The 16,507-nt window shown below is 44.5% G+C and overlaps 1 protein-coding gene across 1 annotated transcript in view; it reads right to left on the bottom strand.

Annotated features, from left to right (window-relative positions):
- Positions 1 to 15,696, bottom strand: part of ZNF830 (zinc finger protein 830) — an 83,576-nt gene extending 67,880 nt beyond the window's left edge. Inside the window, exons 1-3 of the mRNA XM_077491890.1 lie at positions 15,534 to 15,696; positions 9,825 to 9,924; positions 1,292 to 1,415 (exon numbers count right to left, since the gene is read on the bottom strand). Of these exons, the coding sequence (XP_077348016.1) occupies positions 1,292 to 1,415; positions 9,825 to 9,924; positions 15,534 to 15,649 (340 nt within the window). The 5' untranslated portion in view covers positions 15,650 to 15,696. The remainder of the gene's footprint in view (positions 1 to 1,291; positions 1,416 to 9,824; positions 9,925 to 15,533) is intronic.
- Between the last annotated feature and the right edge of the window lie 811 nt (positions 15,697 to 16,507).

Raw genomic sequence — 16,507 nt, 5'->3', positions numbered from 1 at the left:
GACGTCACCTGCTGCTGCCCTAGGGAACTAACACGATTGTTGGCTTTACATGCTGTGTTTTTATCATCTTTATGTGAGTATTTTGTGTTTGAACACAAAAATGTAATCTTGTACTTAAGCGGTGAGCACTTAGATCTTTTCTTTCTACCCATGACGTGGCGCCCTTGCTGAGACCTAAGGAGATGTGAGAGAAGTTTATTGTCCGCGTTAACCCTTTTCATATCCGCTTGCATGACCACCTGTTTGCACAGGGGTCCATGCCATAAGGTGAGAGTGATTAGTTAGACCGGAGGTGGCGGGATTGTCACGCTACTGTGGAGGAAAAAAATACATTTACTTACGTCAGTGCTACAGTTTGAATTTAAAACATATTTGTGTGAAGTTAAGTCATGGATTGTGGAAACTAACTAGTGTCGGGTGATTGTATATAGTGTACACCACATTTACCACTGACTAATGCAAAGTTGCAATGCAAGGAGATCAGCTAAAAGTTGGATCTGTATGTGCGTTACAATTAATCGAAATTAGCCGATAAAAAAAAAAAATAAAAAATAAAAAAAAAAAGATTAAATCGAACACAAAAATTTTAATCACCAACAGCCCTAGAATTTACCTTTCTTTAAGGTGTATAAAAACACATAGGCGCCTACTTTCAAAGCAGTGGTACAGCCATACTGCTGAGAAATAAAAGACAAAAATACAGCAATGTGCTTTACAAATATGCTTAGTGCTCTGCTGGCTTTGTGACTCCTATGTTATTAGAGTGCTATTTTTTTCTTATAACAGTAGTTAAAAAAAAAAAACAATAAGGGAAGTCCTAAATTTGCCTAATGGAAGGAAACTGTAAAATATTGCAGGTTCCTGGTTTTGGCCTGTACTTTATGAATCATTAGGAGTCAAAATGCAGGGTATGCTGTAAAAATACATTGTGGTATATAGTAGAGAGTGGATAGCGATACCGGTTATAAATGCTCCCCTTAGTATAAATAAATGCAGTGAAAGAAAAAAAAATAAAAAAATAAAAAACAACACACTGTGAAAAACACAAACACTTAAAAAACATAATCCTTACCATATAATCTCACAAAATAGCACAGAATATGCTAAATCCAAAATATATTAAAACCTACATATAACCTGCTAATATACTGTACAAAGGGCCAGTTATAATCGGTTATCAAATCTAACAAAGGTAGCAGGCTGTCCAAAGACTTTAGAAGGTACAATCATGCTTCTTCAGTCTGATAGGAAGTTGTATGATAAAGTGTATTTTCTGGGTTTTAAACCTTACCTCTTACTTTCTTTATATCCTGACTCTCTAAACTTGGCCCTTTCCTTTTAGTTGCTTGTGAGCTCGGTGCAGGCACAGAATGACTACTGGCGTTTACATTTGTGCTTTTCAGTTCTGCAACTTTCTGAAAATGAATATCGAAAAATGTATTTTCCATTAAATGTAAAATTAGAATATATTGAAAACATGTTTAGTACATTAAAAGCTGAACTCTATGCAGATAAATACATCAATAATGCAGCTATGGATCCATGAATACACCATTAAATGTATTTAATTTTTAATTGGAAGCAATGTACCTAAACGTGGCCTGACATCAGCTGTTTTCAATTCCCTGCTCAGCACAACTCAGACCAGAGAAAAAAATAAAAATAAAAAAAAAGCAGCACAAAGAGGCAATTTTTTTTTTATATCAAATTTTTTTTACTGCTAAGTATGAAGCATATACCTAAAAGTATGACATTACACTTCAGTTTGTCATTGTATATATCAAGTACGTATACCAAGATAACCTTAAACATTAAGAGAACAAGTATAGGTGAGTAATTATAAAACGGCTTGATCATTATTCATTTGCCTCTACACGGCACCCCTTCAACCATGTTTTGCTAGCGTTTTCCCATATATTATGGCACATCTCTTGCCCGTGGAGTGGCAGACTTCCAACCCATAAGTATTGTTTTCCTAGCTTGAAACAAGGCTCTATTGAATGCTGTCCTTGTCATTTCCTCTGAAATTCCCCCACTCAGGTCGACTAGAAGGCAACAGATTCAGGAGGAACATTGGCTTACAAATACCTGGTTAAGTGTGGCCAGGACCTCCCTCCAATATCTATGGAGCTTGGAGCAACACTAGAGGAGATGTATCAAATCACCTGGTGCTATTCAGCATTTGCCACATAATGCGTCAGGTAGCTTACCCGTTTTATATAGTTTTACTGGATATATATATTAAGGCTATAGTAGTTGGTAAGTTTGATATTTGAATGCTCAAGTATTTAACCACTTTCAGACCGGACCATTTTGCTGGCTTAAGACCAGACCACTTTTTGAGATTCGGCACTGCGTTGCTTTAACTGACAGTTGCGCAGTCATGCGATGGGGCTTCCAAACAAAATTGACGTCCTTTTTTCCCACAAATAGAGCTTTCTTTTGGTGGCATTTGACCCCCTCTGCGGTTTTTATTTTTTGCGCTATAAACAAAAATAGGGCGACAGTTTTTAAAAAAAAAAAGCATAATTTTTTACTTTTTTTGTTATAATAAATATCCCTCAAAAATAAATTAAAAAAATGTTTTTTCCCTCAGTTTAGGCGGATGCTATTCTTCTACATATTTTTGGTAAAAAATAAATAAATCGCAATACGCGATTGGTTTGTGCAAAAGTTATAGCGTTTACAAAATAGGGGATAGTTTTATGGCATTTTAAATTAATACATTTTTTTTTACTAGTAATGGCGGCGATCAGCGATTTTTATTGTGACTGCGACATTGTGGTGGACACATCGGACATTTTTGGGTCCATTGTCATTTATACAGCAATCAATGCTATACAAATGCATTGATTCCTGTGTAAATGACACTGGCAGTGAAGGGGTTAACCGGGGGGGGGGGCAGTGTAGGGGTTAAGTGTTCCTAGGGGCGTGTTACTAACTGTGGGCGGCTGGGCTTTGTGTTAGTGAACACTGATCATTGCTCCAATCACAGAGCAGAGATCAGCGTCACTTGTTGCTAGGCAGAACGGGGAGATGCTGTTTACAACGGCATCTCCCCGTTCAGCCACCTGTGAGACGAACGCGGGTATCCCCGCGGCAAACGAGTCCGCGGGACCCGCGACCGGACTCACGGGGTCCCGACTGGCATGCGAGCGTGCCACCCGCGGCTGGCACGCGATGGCAGGGTATTTAAAAATGGATGTACCTGTATGCCAATATGCCTGCCCGTGCCATTCTGCCGATGTACATCGGCGTCGGGAACTTGTTAAAGGTAGTCACTATGGGAATAGGACAGGGATGTACTGTTCGTAGCCCAAGTGCCTCATCCAGAAACATCAATGCGGATTTGGACCAGTTGATGGTAAGGCCAGAATAGTGGACATTGTCTTAAATAGCGAGTCGTCCACGTCCTCCAAAAAGAGGAGCATGACGTCTGCATAAAGCATTATTTTCTCATGCATTTCACCAAGTTGAAATCCCTTGATTTGTGGGCAGTCGCACACCTGGGCCGCAAGAAGTTGAATAGGGAGTGCAAAGAGCATCCCTGCCTGGTCTGCCTGCCCAGGGCAAAGACCGGGGACATCCTGTCAGACATGCGTTTGGTGGCCTGAAGAGAACTATACAGCAGCTGTGTGCAACCTATAAACCTAGGGCCAAATCCAAATTTGGACAATACAGCCCATAGATAGCGCCAGCTGACACTGTCAAATGCCTTATTGGCATCAAGAGACAGCAGTGCCCTGTGGTCGGTGCTATCTGCTGGGGTTTGTATATTCAGAAAAAAAAAAAAAAAAAAGTCTTCTGAGGTTGGTCGCCATGGATTTGCGTGGCATGAAGCATGCCTGATCCGAGGTGAACATAAGACAGGACAATCCCGTTAAGTTTTATTTCTAGGACTTTGGCCAGTATTTTTATGTCACTTTGCAGCAGGGAGTTGGGCCTATAGGAGCTTGGATCTGTCGGTTCCTTTTCTGGTTTAAGCAGCAGTATATTTGCCCTGGACATAGTTATGTGTAGCTGTCCTGTTTTCAACGAGGAGTTGAATACTGCCAGTAATTTAGGTAGGATTACTTCCCCATACTGAGTGTAGACTTCCATGGGGATCCCGTCATCCCCTGATGCCTTACAGGTATGGAAAGAGGCAGCCGCCTCCTTCAACTCGACCAACGAGCATGGTGCTTCCAGCTCCCGTCAAGCCCGATGAGTCAGAGCCGGTAGGGAGATATTTTCCAAATAACACTGTAGTGCCTCCTCAGAGTAACCATCACATGGACTTTACAAGTTTTTGTAGAAAGATGCCAATTCAGTGAGGAGATTGGTGTCATTCACCAGCCACCCATTGGAGCATCGAATGGTCCCTATAGCTGGGGAGGACTCTTGAGACCTAGCGATTCTAGCCAACAACCGACCTGTTTTCTCCCCTTCCTCATAGAATGCCTGTTTAGTAAATAAAAGTTTCCGCTCTGCAGAGGAAGATTTCAACCAGTCCAGGGAATCCTGGCCAGATATCCATGCCTTCCTCGCAGAGTCAGATGGGTCAGTGACACAGGAGAGCTCCAACTGTCGTACTTGATCTTCCACCCGCTCCAGGAGGGCAGAGTAATTATATTTTATGGCTGCAATTTCTGCTATAAAAGTGCCTCTATGGCAAGCTATAAAAGGAATCCCACTTCAATGAAGCATCCGAATAAGTTTGATTGCCATGGAAAAAATTTCTTTCACCACCCTCTTATGGGAAGAAAAAAAAGTTTCAGCCAAAAGGCGTTTAGTTTCCATTGGGCTTTCGGCAGGGACAAAGTAAGTTAGTTGTGTTGCGGTGCTCACATGCTATCAAGGTAAAGTTGAAGAGCGTTAAAAGTGGAGCTGAAGTTTGACCGTAACAAACAGCAAGAGGGAAAAAATAGGATTTTTTGTACTCACCGTAAAATCCTTTTCTTTGTAATTCACCGACCGACACAGCTCCTCTCTGTAACAAAATGGGTTGTTGGCCCTATCATTGGAGATTACTAGGCAAAGTTGTAATACAACACTTCAGAACTTTAGTTCCGCTCAGGGGGGGCGGTCTCAACCACCAGATCAGTGAGTCTCTGACTGCCTGGCTCACCTGGATCTGTCGATCTAGGGACAACGGAGATTTGCCCCATTTTGACAAGATCTCCTTCTGCAGAACTCTGGTGCGGAACTGGGCATAAGGTACTGCCTCAAAAGGAGGCTACCATGAATCCCAATACTCGCATGCAAAACCGAAGTGACGACCAGTAGTTTGACCGCAGATCTGAGAGAGTCTGCAACTTGTCTGAAGGGAGAAAAACTCTTGCTTCCCTGGAGTCCAACAGCAAACCTAGGTACACCAGACGCTGGGTCGGCACAATCACCGACTTCTTTAGGTTCAACAACCACCCAAATTCTAACAGGGTCTGCATGGTGATCGCCACATCCTACTCTAATTCTGAGGCGGAAGATGCTCTCAGGAGGAGATCGTCTAGGTAGCCCACGATCGCGATCCCACATTGTCGCAGAAACGCCAATACTAGAGCCAGTACCTTGGTAAAGACTTGGGGGGCTGATGCCAGACCAAAAGGAAGAGCCACAAATTGGTAATGGGCTTCCCCGACTGCAAAACGCAGAAACTTTTGATGCAGAAGGCATATGGGTATGTGCAGGTAGATATCCTGGATGTCTAAGGACGCCAGGGAGTCCCCTTGATGGAGTGCAGCGACTACTGAGCGAGCCGATTCCATTCTGTACCCCTTCCTTCGTGGGAACCACAAACAGATTTGAATAGAATCCCTGGAAGCGTTCCGAGTCCGGAACCGGTACAATCACCCTGCGATTCAGAAAATCCCTTATTGCCCTCAACAGGGCCTACCGGTGAGCCAGGGATACGGGTATGCTGGAGGGGAAGAATCTGTTTGGCGGCCAAAATAGAAACTCTATCTTGTAGCCTGTGGAGATCAGATCGCAGACCCATTGGTCAGATAACCTGGAGGACCACCGGGCTGCAAACTCCCGAAGGTGACCCCCCCGCCCGAGACATGAGTGGGGGCAAACCTTCATGCGGTAGCACTTTTATGCACAGGCTTGCGGTTCCAGGGAGGTTTTTGACTGTCCGTGGGCATCCTGTCGGGCTGGGGACGTTTAATCGAAGCTCCGGGCGGACGAAAAAGCAGCTTGCGAGCGGAAAAAGAGGGCCCTTGCCTATGGCATCGCTCCTTAGCTTTCCTGGCCCATGGGAGTAATGTACTCTTACCACCAGTGGCATTTTTAATAATGTCCTCTAACGAGGCTCCAAAGAGCTGGTCGCCAAGGAAAAGAAGATCCGTCAGGGCTTTTTTGGATGACTGGTCAGCAGACCACCATTTTAGCCAAATTAGGCGCCTCAGCACCACAGCTGACACTGAAGCCCTGGATAACAGAGGGAGAGTATCCAGGGCCGCGTCACAGACGTACTTAAGACCTTTTTAGTTGGTCTGCTAGTTCCACGCAGACAGGGGAAGCCTGTTGCTCTCCCAATTAGCGATGCAAAAGTTTTGCCCACTCAGTTAGTGTCTGCGACACAAGTGTGGATGCCAGTACAGGTCGCACAGCTGACCCCAGAACCGTAAACAGCCTCAGCCTTCCTTGAATACAGGAGTCCCCTCAACCGGGATCGTGGTTACTTTATTTAACCTGGATACTGTGGGGTCCACGACCGGAGGAGCCGACCATTTCTTGAGAAGGCTTTCCTCAAAGGGGTAATGCACTGCCATGTATTTGGGGACTGAAAAGGTCAGTTGCGGGCGACCCCATTCCTTGTAAATTAACTTGTCAAAATAAGTCAGATACGGGAATACCTTAGGTGAACGTGCTGGCTTGCGGGACCTAAAAGGGACCGGTACATCAGCAGATGGATCCGCTGGCTCCTGAATCTTCAGGGTATCATGCACAGCTGTCATAAGTGCTCCAACAAGCACTTTGTCGCGCACGGACCCAGACGGGGACTCATCCTCACTATCCGAACGGACCTGGTCAGCGTCATCTGACAAGACAGAGCAGGGGTCACCGGCCTCAGCAGGACCCGAGTCTGCGTCAGAGCTCTCCCCAGAGGACGGGGGGGCAGGGGCCACTTTTTAGCACCTTTCTTCCCACGCACCACCTCTATCTTGGAAACGAACGATTTGAGGACCGCCGTTAGGGTGTCTATAGGTACCGCGCAGTTTGCAGGTGACCCAGTTGCAATTGCCTGGATTTCAAGGGAAGAAACACCAGTTTCTGAAGCCATGCTGACCCTACCCTGTCTGCCACCGGAAGGGGACTTAGGACAGCGACAGTCCCAACCTCCTTGCTGCCGCTGACTGAGGGGTTCTAACCTGCCGGACTCAACGCCCTGAGGAGTTCCGTGGTCCAGATGCAGAGGGACCAAAGCTGTGTCGGTGGCAGCCCGTTGGAACGATCGGTGAACAATCGCTGAGCGATCTGAAAAACGTGTCCAGATTACATAGAAAGCCTGCCAGCTCTCTGTGATGACAAAACAGGAAGCTGAGGACACAGGAAGCTGCTGCTAGAACACAAAAAATGTGGTCCGGCTTCAAGAAAATAGCCGCCAGTGTTATGAATAGGGAATCACTGGGAAAATGGCCGCTTGAAGCCCAGAAGCATGCTGTCCCTTGCCCACACTGAAAATGGCCGCCAGCCAGCGCCATGAGAGGCAGAGAAAAACATGTGGCAGACACAGCGCTGCACCAACACAGAGGCAACCCTCACTGACACCTCCCGGGATCAAGCACTCAGGACCCAGGCACCCCAGAACAGCTAGAACCCAGGTGAGGGCCCAGGGGTACACACACACCGCTCAGCATCCATGGGGAGGAGGGGAGTTAGGGACAGGAGAGAGAAGAGAAGGGGGTGAGGGGGCCCCCCAATTGACCTCCCAGGGAATGCCCAGCTGCTCAACCCTGCCGAGACAGGGAGAGCTGTGCTTACCAGTCCTGAAGAGCTGGGAGCCATTCCATTGTAGCCTTCTGATCAGTACAGGGAAGGATACCGGCCCGGCATACTGTGATGCAGACATCAGTAGCCCGGTCATATGTATGCTCCGGAGCATAAAAGCTCACCGACCACCTCTGGAGCTGAGGTATGTTGTGGCCTGCTGAGCCGTAGCTGCGACCTGCATATGCTTGATGGCCGGACTGGAGAGACTACAAGGATAAGTGAACCAGCCGGTCACCCAGCCGGCTGTTGATAGAAGATCACAGGATCTTGCGCAAAAAAATCAAGCTTCTGCATCAAAAAAAATAAAATGGACCTAAGGGCCCGCAGGGTTCCTAGGTCTATTCCCTCACTACGCAAAATAAAACTGAGGCTGCTAGGGCAGAGTGTGGGGGATTGTAACCTAAGGGGCTGCCCTTCTGGGCGGGACTAAAATTCTGAAGTGTTGTATTACAACATTGCCTAGTAATCTCCAGTGATAGGGCTAACAACCCATTTTGTTACAGAGAGGAGCTGTGTCATCGGTGAATATAAGAGAAATTTTCTTTTTTTTTTTTAAATCTTCCTCAAAAATAACTTCCTTTGTCTAGCAGACACTCCCATTCACTATGCCTCAAAGCTGGCAGGCATCCCAATACTTTGGCCAATATAGTGTATGTTGGGAACTATTCAGTGGACATCGCTGCGGAATACATGAAGGAGGCTGTACAACCAAAGGATCCTATATGACATGACTATATGATATGAAATAAACATAAAACTTCCTTTATCTCCACAGACTGAGCCAAACCCTACTTTAATTGTCTCTCACATGTTCCCCCTCCCAGACATTGCAGCTTCCAGTAGAAGGGTTTCAGCAACAGAGGCAGTGCTGTCGATCCAGTACAGTACTAGGTGTGGCCAGTGCTGAATCAGCAATGATAATGCTGATAAACACAACTCCTGCAAAATGTTTCCGTCCAACTGTAGTGCAAGCAGGCACGTTTACATAAAAGTGACAAATCTGCGCCGAGTTCAGGTGTAGCGCAGTATTATAAGAAAACAAACGGAAGATGCACTTATAGCTGAGCGCTGCAGCATATACTTCTACTTTGAGGGGTCATATTCAGTTGAAAGGTTTACCAAAACCATGTAGTGGAAGGGCCTGCCTGATTGCATACAATATGAAACTCCTAAGGTTTGACTTCATATTATATGGTTTTGGTAAATCTGAAGGAAAAACTCTGCAGAAAAACTGATAGTGTGTATGGGGCTTTACTGGTATTTTCCACATCGGCAATATCGTTTTAACGAGTTAAAAGCAACAAAAACGATGCCAATATACACCAACGGGTAGATTTATAAAAAAAAATAAAAAAATAAAAAAATTGCATAGCTGTTTGCGCATTGAAGTGGCATGGAAATTCTTTGTGTGTGAATGGGGCAAAAATCAAATGTTCCCAGGCTATATTCTCTGCAATTCGAATGCATGAAATACCACATTATGGTCACAAGATGTTGCTGACTAACATAAGAAATAAGCATGCTCCTCAGTGCCATCTAAAACCATAATGCTATATTTTTCACATACACACATTCAAATTGTAGAGAATAAAGCCTGAGAACATTACATTTTGCCCATTTGCATTACTATTAGTTTTCAGGGAGAAACAGCTGTGAAACTTTTTAAAAGCAGACCAAGAGTTATAGAACTTCAAAATCTTTCCATTAGCAACAGCGATTGCTTTAACTTCAACCTAAAGACTAGGCACTGTAATTGCAGTCTTCTTGTCTAGTCTAGAGTCTACACTGTTACACTTTCAAACAATGTTTACAGCACTCAAAATTTTGTTAAGAAAACATACTAGCCTCACCTCTTTATGTTGTTTTCCAAGAATGTGCGTTTGCCATAGTATTTCGCTTTTAATTGGTACATTACATACAACACAGGACAAATGACCAAGACTGTTATATGTAGAAAACACATGGTTAAGGAATTTATATATAAGGAGGTCTTCAGAAAAGGCTGAGACTTTGAAAAAGTTATACAAGCCAAAAGCAGTACACAACTGTTATATAATATACTGGGATATTGAACATGACACCTCACTACTTCAGTAGAGAAGTTTGTGCTCTTCATCCTGGAGCATCTAAATAGTCGGACAAAAAAAGTTCCCTTAAAAAAAAAAAAAAGTAATGCCGTGTACACACGACCGGACTTTTCGATGGACTGAATGCCGTCAGACTTTGACGGACTTTCATCAGACTTCCGTCGAATCGGACTTGTCTACACACAATCACACCAAAGTCCGACAGATATGACCGTGATGACGTATGACCGGACTAGAATAAGGAAGTTCATAGCCAGTAGCCGATAGCTGCCCTAGTGTCGGTTTTCATCCGTCAGTCTAGCATACCGAACTGATTTTTCGACCGGACTCAAGTCCGTCGGAAAGATTTGAAACATGTTCTAAATCTAAAGTCCGTCTGATTTTTAGACAGCAAAGGTCCGATGAAGCCCATACACGGTCAAATTGTCCGACAGATTTGTTCCGTCAGACCTTTGCTGTCGGAATGTCCGGCCGTGTGTACACGGCATAAGACTCTCGCCATTACATGGTATCTGACTTTGGAAATGTTGGCCTTAAAGTTATAAGTGTAAGCCCTCATATTCACACTACTGAAGCATGTCGTCCATATGCACGTTTTTAATTTGGTCATTTATTTTAATGGGTCGCCCTACACGCAACAAATGCAGCAAAGGAGCTCATGTATCACTTGTTCATTTTATTGCCTGCAAAACCAGTTTCTACTTACCGAATTGGAGTTTCATAAAAAGAATCATACAGTGAGGGAAAAAAGTATTTGATCCCCCTGATGATTTTGTACATTTGCCCACTGACAAAGAAATGCTCAGTCTATAATTTTAATGGTAGATTTATTTTAACAGTGAGACAGAATAAAAACAAAAATATCCAGAAAACGCATTTCAAAAAAGCTAAACTGATTTTCATCTTAATGAGTGAAATAAGTATTTGAGTAAGTATTCAATCAGCAAGATTTCTAGCTCCCAGGGGTCTTCTATACAGGTAACAAGCTGAGATTAGGAGCACTCTCTTAAAGAGAGTGCTCCTAATCTCAGCTTGTTACCTGTATAAAAGACACCTGTCCACAAAGGAAATCAGATTCCAATCTCTCCACCATGGCCAAGAGCTGTCCAAGGATGTCGGACACAAGATTGTAGACCTACACAAGGCTGGAATGGGCTACAAGACCATCACCAAGCAGCTTGGTCAGAGGGCGGTGATAGTTGGTGCGAACTTTGGCTGTACTTTTCCTTTAAAAATGAATGGAACCAAAGGCATCACACACGTTTTTCATGAATGTGCACTACACAAGTGTGAATGCAGGCTAAAAGTAAAATAGCTCAACTAACCCACGTTTTTACTTTCAATTTTATTATTAATATCAAAATGTAGACACAAAACAGTAACCTAAACAATAGCCAAGGCACTGGCAAGATGGATAAAGAGCAAAACAGAAGAGTAATAACAATACGATTTTAACATCAAAATCATTGCAAAAGGTTCACCACACATAACTAAAGCAGTTATGGAAAATGTTCCACGAGTCATACAGAGTTTGAAGTTTGGGGCAATGCCCCAAAAGTAAAAAAGAAAAAAAAGGAGGTAAAGAGAAGTGAATTGAAGAGCAAAGGCAAAAAAAGTGGGGTGAGGGAACGAAAGGAGAGGAGAGGAGGAAACCCAGAGAAAAAGGAGCAGGATGTGTTGGTCACACTAAACTGCACAGGAGGTGGCCATGGTCACTACAGCTCAATATGTTCATAGCTGTCCCACTGACTCCAAACCCTTTCAAATTATTTAGTAGTATCATTAATGATACTGGCAAGCTGGGTGGGTCCGTTCTGGCAGACCTTCCAAAGAAAGGGGTCTGTCTGGTTTCGGCCAGTCAGACCAAGTTTTAAGTACACTTGTCCCTGTCAGGAGCCTAACGCCCCAGGGGATTCAGGGCAAGGCCCTCTGATTTCAGAGGGCTTGTGTACCCGTTGCACTTTTTTGTGTTCACATTTTTTTGGCACCAGGTGAAGTTTTTGAAGGTGTTTTGCACACCACAGGCTTTAAAAAAAAAAAAAAAATGTATGATACTGGCAAGCTTTTCATTAACCTCTAGGGATCCGCGCTATAGCCGAATGACGGCTACACTGCGACCCCTTACCACGCGATCAGCTGTCAGCCAATGAAAGCCGGTAATCGACTATTTCTTTATTTAAAAGAAAAAATCTGTTCACCGGCGGAAGTGAGCGGGACATCAGTCCCGATCCCCGCGATGTGCCCAGATCCTCAGTGCCCACCTGTGCCCCCTATAAGTGCACCCTACCAGTGCCCACCAGTGCCCACAATCAGTGCCTGGACAGTGCTGCACATCAGTGCCATCTATCAGTGCCCATCTGTACCACCCATCTGTGCCATCTTATCAGTGGCCATCAGTGCCGCTTTATCTGTGCCCATCAGTACTGACTTATCTGTGCCTATTAGTGCAGCCTATCAGTGCCGCATCATCAGCGCATATCAATGAAGCAGAAAAATTACCTGTTTGTAGAGATGCACCGATATCCGTTTAAGAGAGAGTATGAGTACTGATACTTGTGCTCAAGTACTCGCTCATACCAATTAATGATATTGTACGGCGCGATTTGAGCCCATAAAAAAAAAAAAATTAATAGGCTCAAATTGCACTGCAAAGAATCGCATGTGATTTGTACAGGAATGCGGTGCGATTCATGTCCAATTTACAAGTGGTTTCCCGCACTGCTCCTATGTGAACTCAGGCTGAAGTCACTAGGACAACCTTGGGTTCACACAGGAGCGGTACGGAAAAGCGGATGTGATTTAGACAGAAATCGCAACGCTTTCCTCTTCAAATCGTATTTGATTCTTTGCAGTGCAATTTGAGCTCATAGTTGTATGGGCTCAAATTGCACTGCAAAAGTATCGGTTTTAGATTTTGGAGCATTGACACAAGCATTTGTACTCGTGCAAATGCTTGTTATCGGCACCAATACCAATGCAACCCTACTATTTAGGTATTTATTTATTTGATGCATCTTTTATATTTTACCAAAACAACTGGGTATTATATTGTGTTTGTTTACACAATAATTTATTTTAGTGTATTATTATCCTGAAAATAAAATTTGATAAACTGTGCAAATATCATTTGGCATAAAAATGTTGTTCTACTGGGGCCTCTGATTTCAGAAAATATAATTGTTTGAGGGTTTAGAATGATTTCCAGCAAAAAATAAAGATTTTTAAAATAAGTGACGTTTGTTTAAAAACTTGCCCTGGTAGACCAGTGGTTAAAGAGGAGAGGAAATCAACAACCCCCACGACTGCCTCTTCCAGGTTTTTAAGCTAGCCCCTGACGATGTACTAACATATCCACCCTCTAGCAACTATGTGTCCCTACTAAGATTTCCAAGGAGGCTGAAGGAAAATTCTCCCCTAGGCAAAAATGGAAGTAGAGGGTGGGGCTTGGTTAAAAATGTAATTTAAAAATTATGTTTTACCTTTTCCCTTATCGTATAAGCTACCAAATTTTCTAGTAGAATATAAAAGCAGAGGTTGCAACAAGTAAAGAGATACCCAACATGTCAGACCTTAAATTTGCATGTGCCCGTGAAATGGCGACAAACTTCAGTACCCTATATTTTACATAGGTGATGCTTTAAAAACCCCTATAGGTCATCAGTTTAGTGTTACGAAAGAGATCTGGTACTAAAATTGTAGCTCTCATTCCTATGTGTGGCGATATGTAACATGTGTATCGCAATCAATGTTTTCAGGTGTAGACGCTCCGACGTGTGTGTTTACGGGGTGGGTCCTCAATTTTTTTGGGGAGGGATTTTATGTGCTGGATGTAACTTGTACATATATTTTTAAGTCCACTATGTGGTGAATTTTTTTGGTTCTCTTTAATGGGACATCCGAGTTCTTAAAGCCCCCGAATGTCTCATCTGTGCTCCACTCCACACACATCCACTCTCCTCCCTGTCTTGTTGCCGACCCAGAAGTGACGTGTATGACCCCACTCACAGTTTCACCAGCCATTAAGGCTGGGAAAGAATGTAATGTAGTGCAATGTGCATTGTATAACATTCTTTCCCAGCCTTAATGGCTGGTGAAACTGAACAGGGACCTGGAAGTGACGTCATACAGGTTACTTCTGGGTCGGCAATAAGATGGGGAGGAGAGTGGATGTGTGTCTGCTCTTGTCTCCCCTCTACCCAGCAGTACCCTCTATGCTGGTCCTGGGCCCACTGATGGGCAAGCAGAGCCTGGGATACATTGGGGGGCAAGCACAAAGAAGGGTGAAGCATTTGGGGCAGCAGCCCATGCGTCAGGGCGCAATTTCTTGTCACCATGGTGATCTAGGATTTGTCGAGCCCGGGGGAGGGGGGGTGAGGTTGAAATCGGGAACCTAGTTTCCCCCATCCCCGCAGTCTTCTGGGATACATCACAGATCCCAGACTTCTGTAGGACCAAACGCAAAATGCAGCACAACTCATGCAGTGAGAAACCAGCTGTGAAGCCGCAAGGAGTCAAAGCTGGCTTGCCACAGAAGACAAGGTGGTGCCAGAGATCTGAAGAACCTGGCCTGCGTGGGAACAGAGATGGACATTGGACAGGTAAGTGTCCCTTTTTTTTTTTTAAAGTCAGCAACTACAGTACTTGTAGATGAATATTTTTTTTGGGTGGTGGGAGGTTCAGCTTTATACCCTCTTCCTCTTCTATTTTTGGCACTTATTTTGGAGTGGGGAGAAGGTACCTGGTTTTGACAGGTATCTGCTCCCACCTTCGGCTGGATCACCAAGAAGGATCCACCGGAGGTTCTTCTCCCCACCTCCCTGCCCACAATCTTCTGGGACACATTGCAGGTTCCAGATGGCTATGGGACCGTTCACGCAGCACGACACGTGCATGCGCAGTGGGCTTCCAGCTGTGAAGCTGCAAGGAATCACAGCAGGCTGACCACAGTACACGTGCCAGTGCTGGGGGCCTGAAGATCCCAGTGAAGAACCAGCTTGGGTGAGGACCATGCTGGACCCCTAGACAGGTGTGTGTCATTTTGTTAAATGTCAGTAGCTACAGTATTTGTAGCTGCTGACGTTTAATGCTTTCAGTCAAGGCGAAGAACTGCTTTAAGGCCGGGAGGCAGAGCAGCTTCCCGATCGTGTGAGCACTGTGGTTAGCTCTTACATCAGTCACATGATCAGGAGCGTGTGTACCACTTGCTCCCCATCATAAGCCATAAATGACAGCTGTCAGACAGCTTGGTCAGTGCTGGGAGCCTGCTCTGAATTTCATATGCGTGCGATTGGACATTAGGGCCCACACTTCCTCCATTAAATGGCTGGGAAGAGGTTAAACACACACGTGGGTGTGAAGGGTTAGTTGTGAAGCAGAGTGCAATTAAAGTATAAAGTCCATAATGGAAGTATAGTGTAGACAGGATGAGGACTGAGAAGCGCACAGTACAGCCACCCAGGACACAAAGGATATTTCGCCAATGGTGACTCGATCCTCTTCTTGCTCGAAGTCTCCCTCTGCTTTGCTTTCATCAGCCGCCGCAGCTCCTCTTGCTGGACCAATTTCTTCTTCTTCCCGGGCGCCGCCATCTTTCCCTCAACACGTCGCCTGGTAAAGGCGTCACTTCCTGTCCGTCACATGTGCTTCCCGGAGTTTACCCACACTGAAAGAACAGTTCCGGATAAAACCGAGGGACACAATGAGACCGTGTGTTGGATAAAACGTCCTATAGATAGCAGTGTTTACTGAGAATTCCCAGTTGTCAGCATTTCCCTTTTAGCATTCATGAACCGTTTTGAGGTTATTAAAAAGAGTAACTGTAACGTTCGAGGTTATACACTGGGGGACGGCTTGTGGGAATTCGCAGTGGCAAGTGTGATATTTCATATCGTCACTAGGTGGCGCCGCATCTCTAGTTTTGAATACACTGCTAGGTTGGCTCTCTACAGATATGGAGCTTCATATTATCCAGTAGATGGCGTATCATCACAGTGGCAGCAAAATCACAACATGGATATGGATCATTGTTTGCAGACATTCGTAGCTTTTAGAACCAAATCCTCTTTCCACGTTCTTCCTTAGTTGTCTCTGTTTTTCTGATATTAAGAAATGACTACCTACTTACCCATATTTGCCATTATTTGAAAATAATTAGGAAGGACACCGTGAAGGGAATGAGAAAAAATAGGACATAATGTATAAAGCTCAAACTGCTAGTGGTCCTGGCAAAAAAAATTGGGTGTCTTCAATTAGGTGGGTGCCATTGCACAGGGTGTGGCACCTTTCCCACTTTCCCATACATTTATACAAACCAGGGAAAAACAGTGCACTGGACAGAAAGTGGGAGCAAAAAAATCCCCACCATGTCAGTGGCGATAGTAGTAACTCCTAACATTGGTGTCAGTGGGAGCAGTAAAAAAAAAAACCCTCAGCATTGGTGATCAGTG

Source organism: Lithobates pipiens, unplaced genomic scaffold (genome assembly GCF_037356315.1).
Source record: "Lithobates pipiens isolate NorthernLeopardFrog02 unplaced genomic scaffold, aLitPip1_a1.2 Scaffold_19, whole genome shotgun sequence".
NCBI classification, from domain to species: domain Eukaryota; kingdom Metazoa; phylum Chordata; class Amphibia; order Anura; family Ranidae; genus Lithobates; species Lithobates pipiens.
The sequence above is the reverse complement of the archived record's forward strand: the minus strand, read 5'-3'. Positions and strand labels throughout refer to the sequence as shown.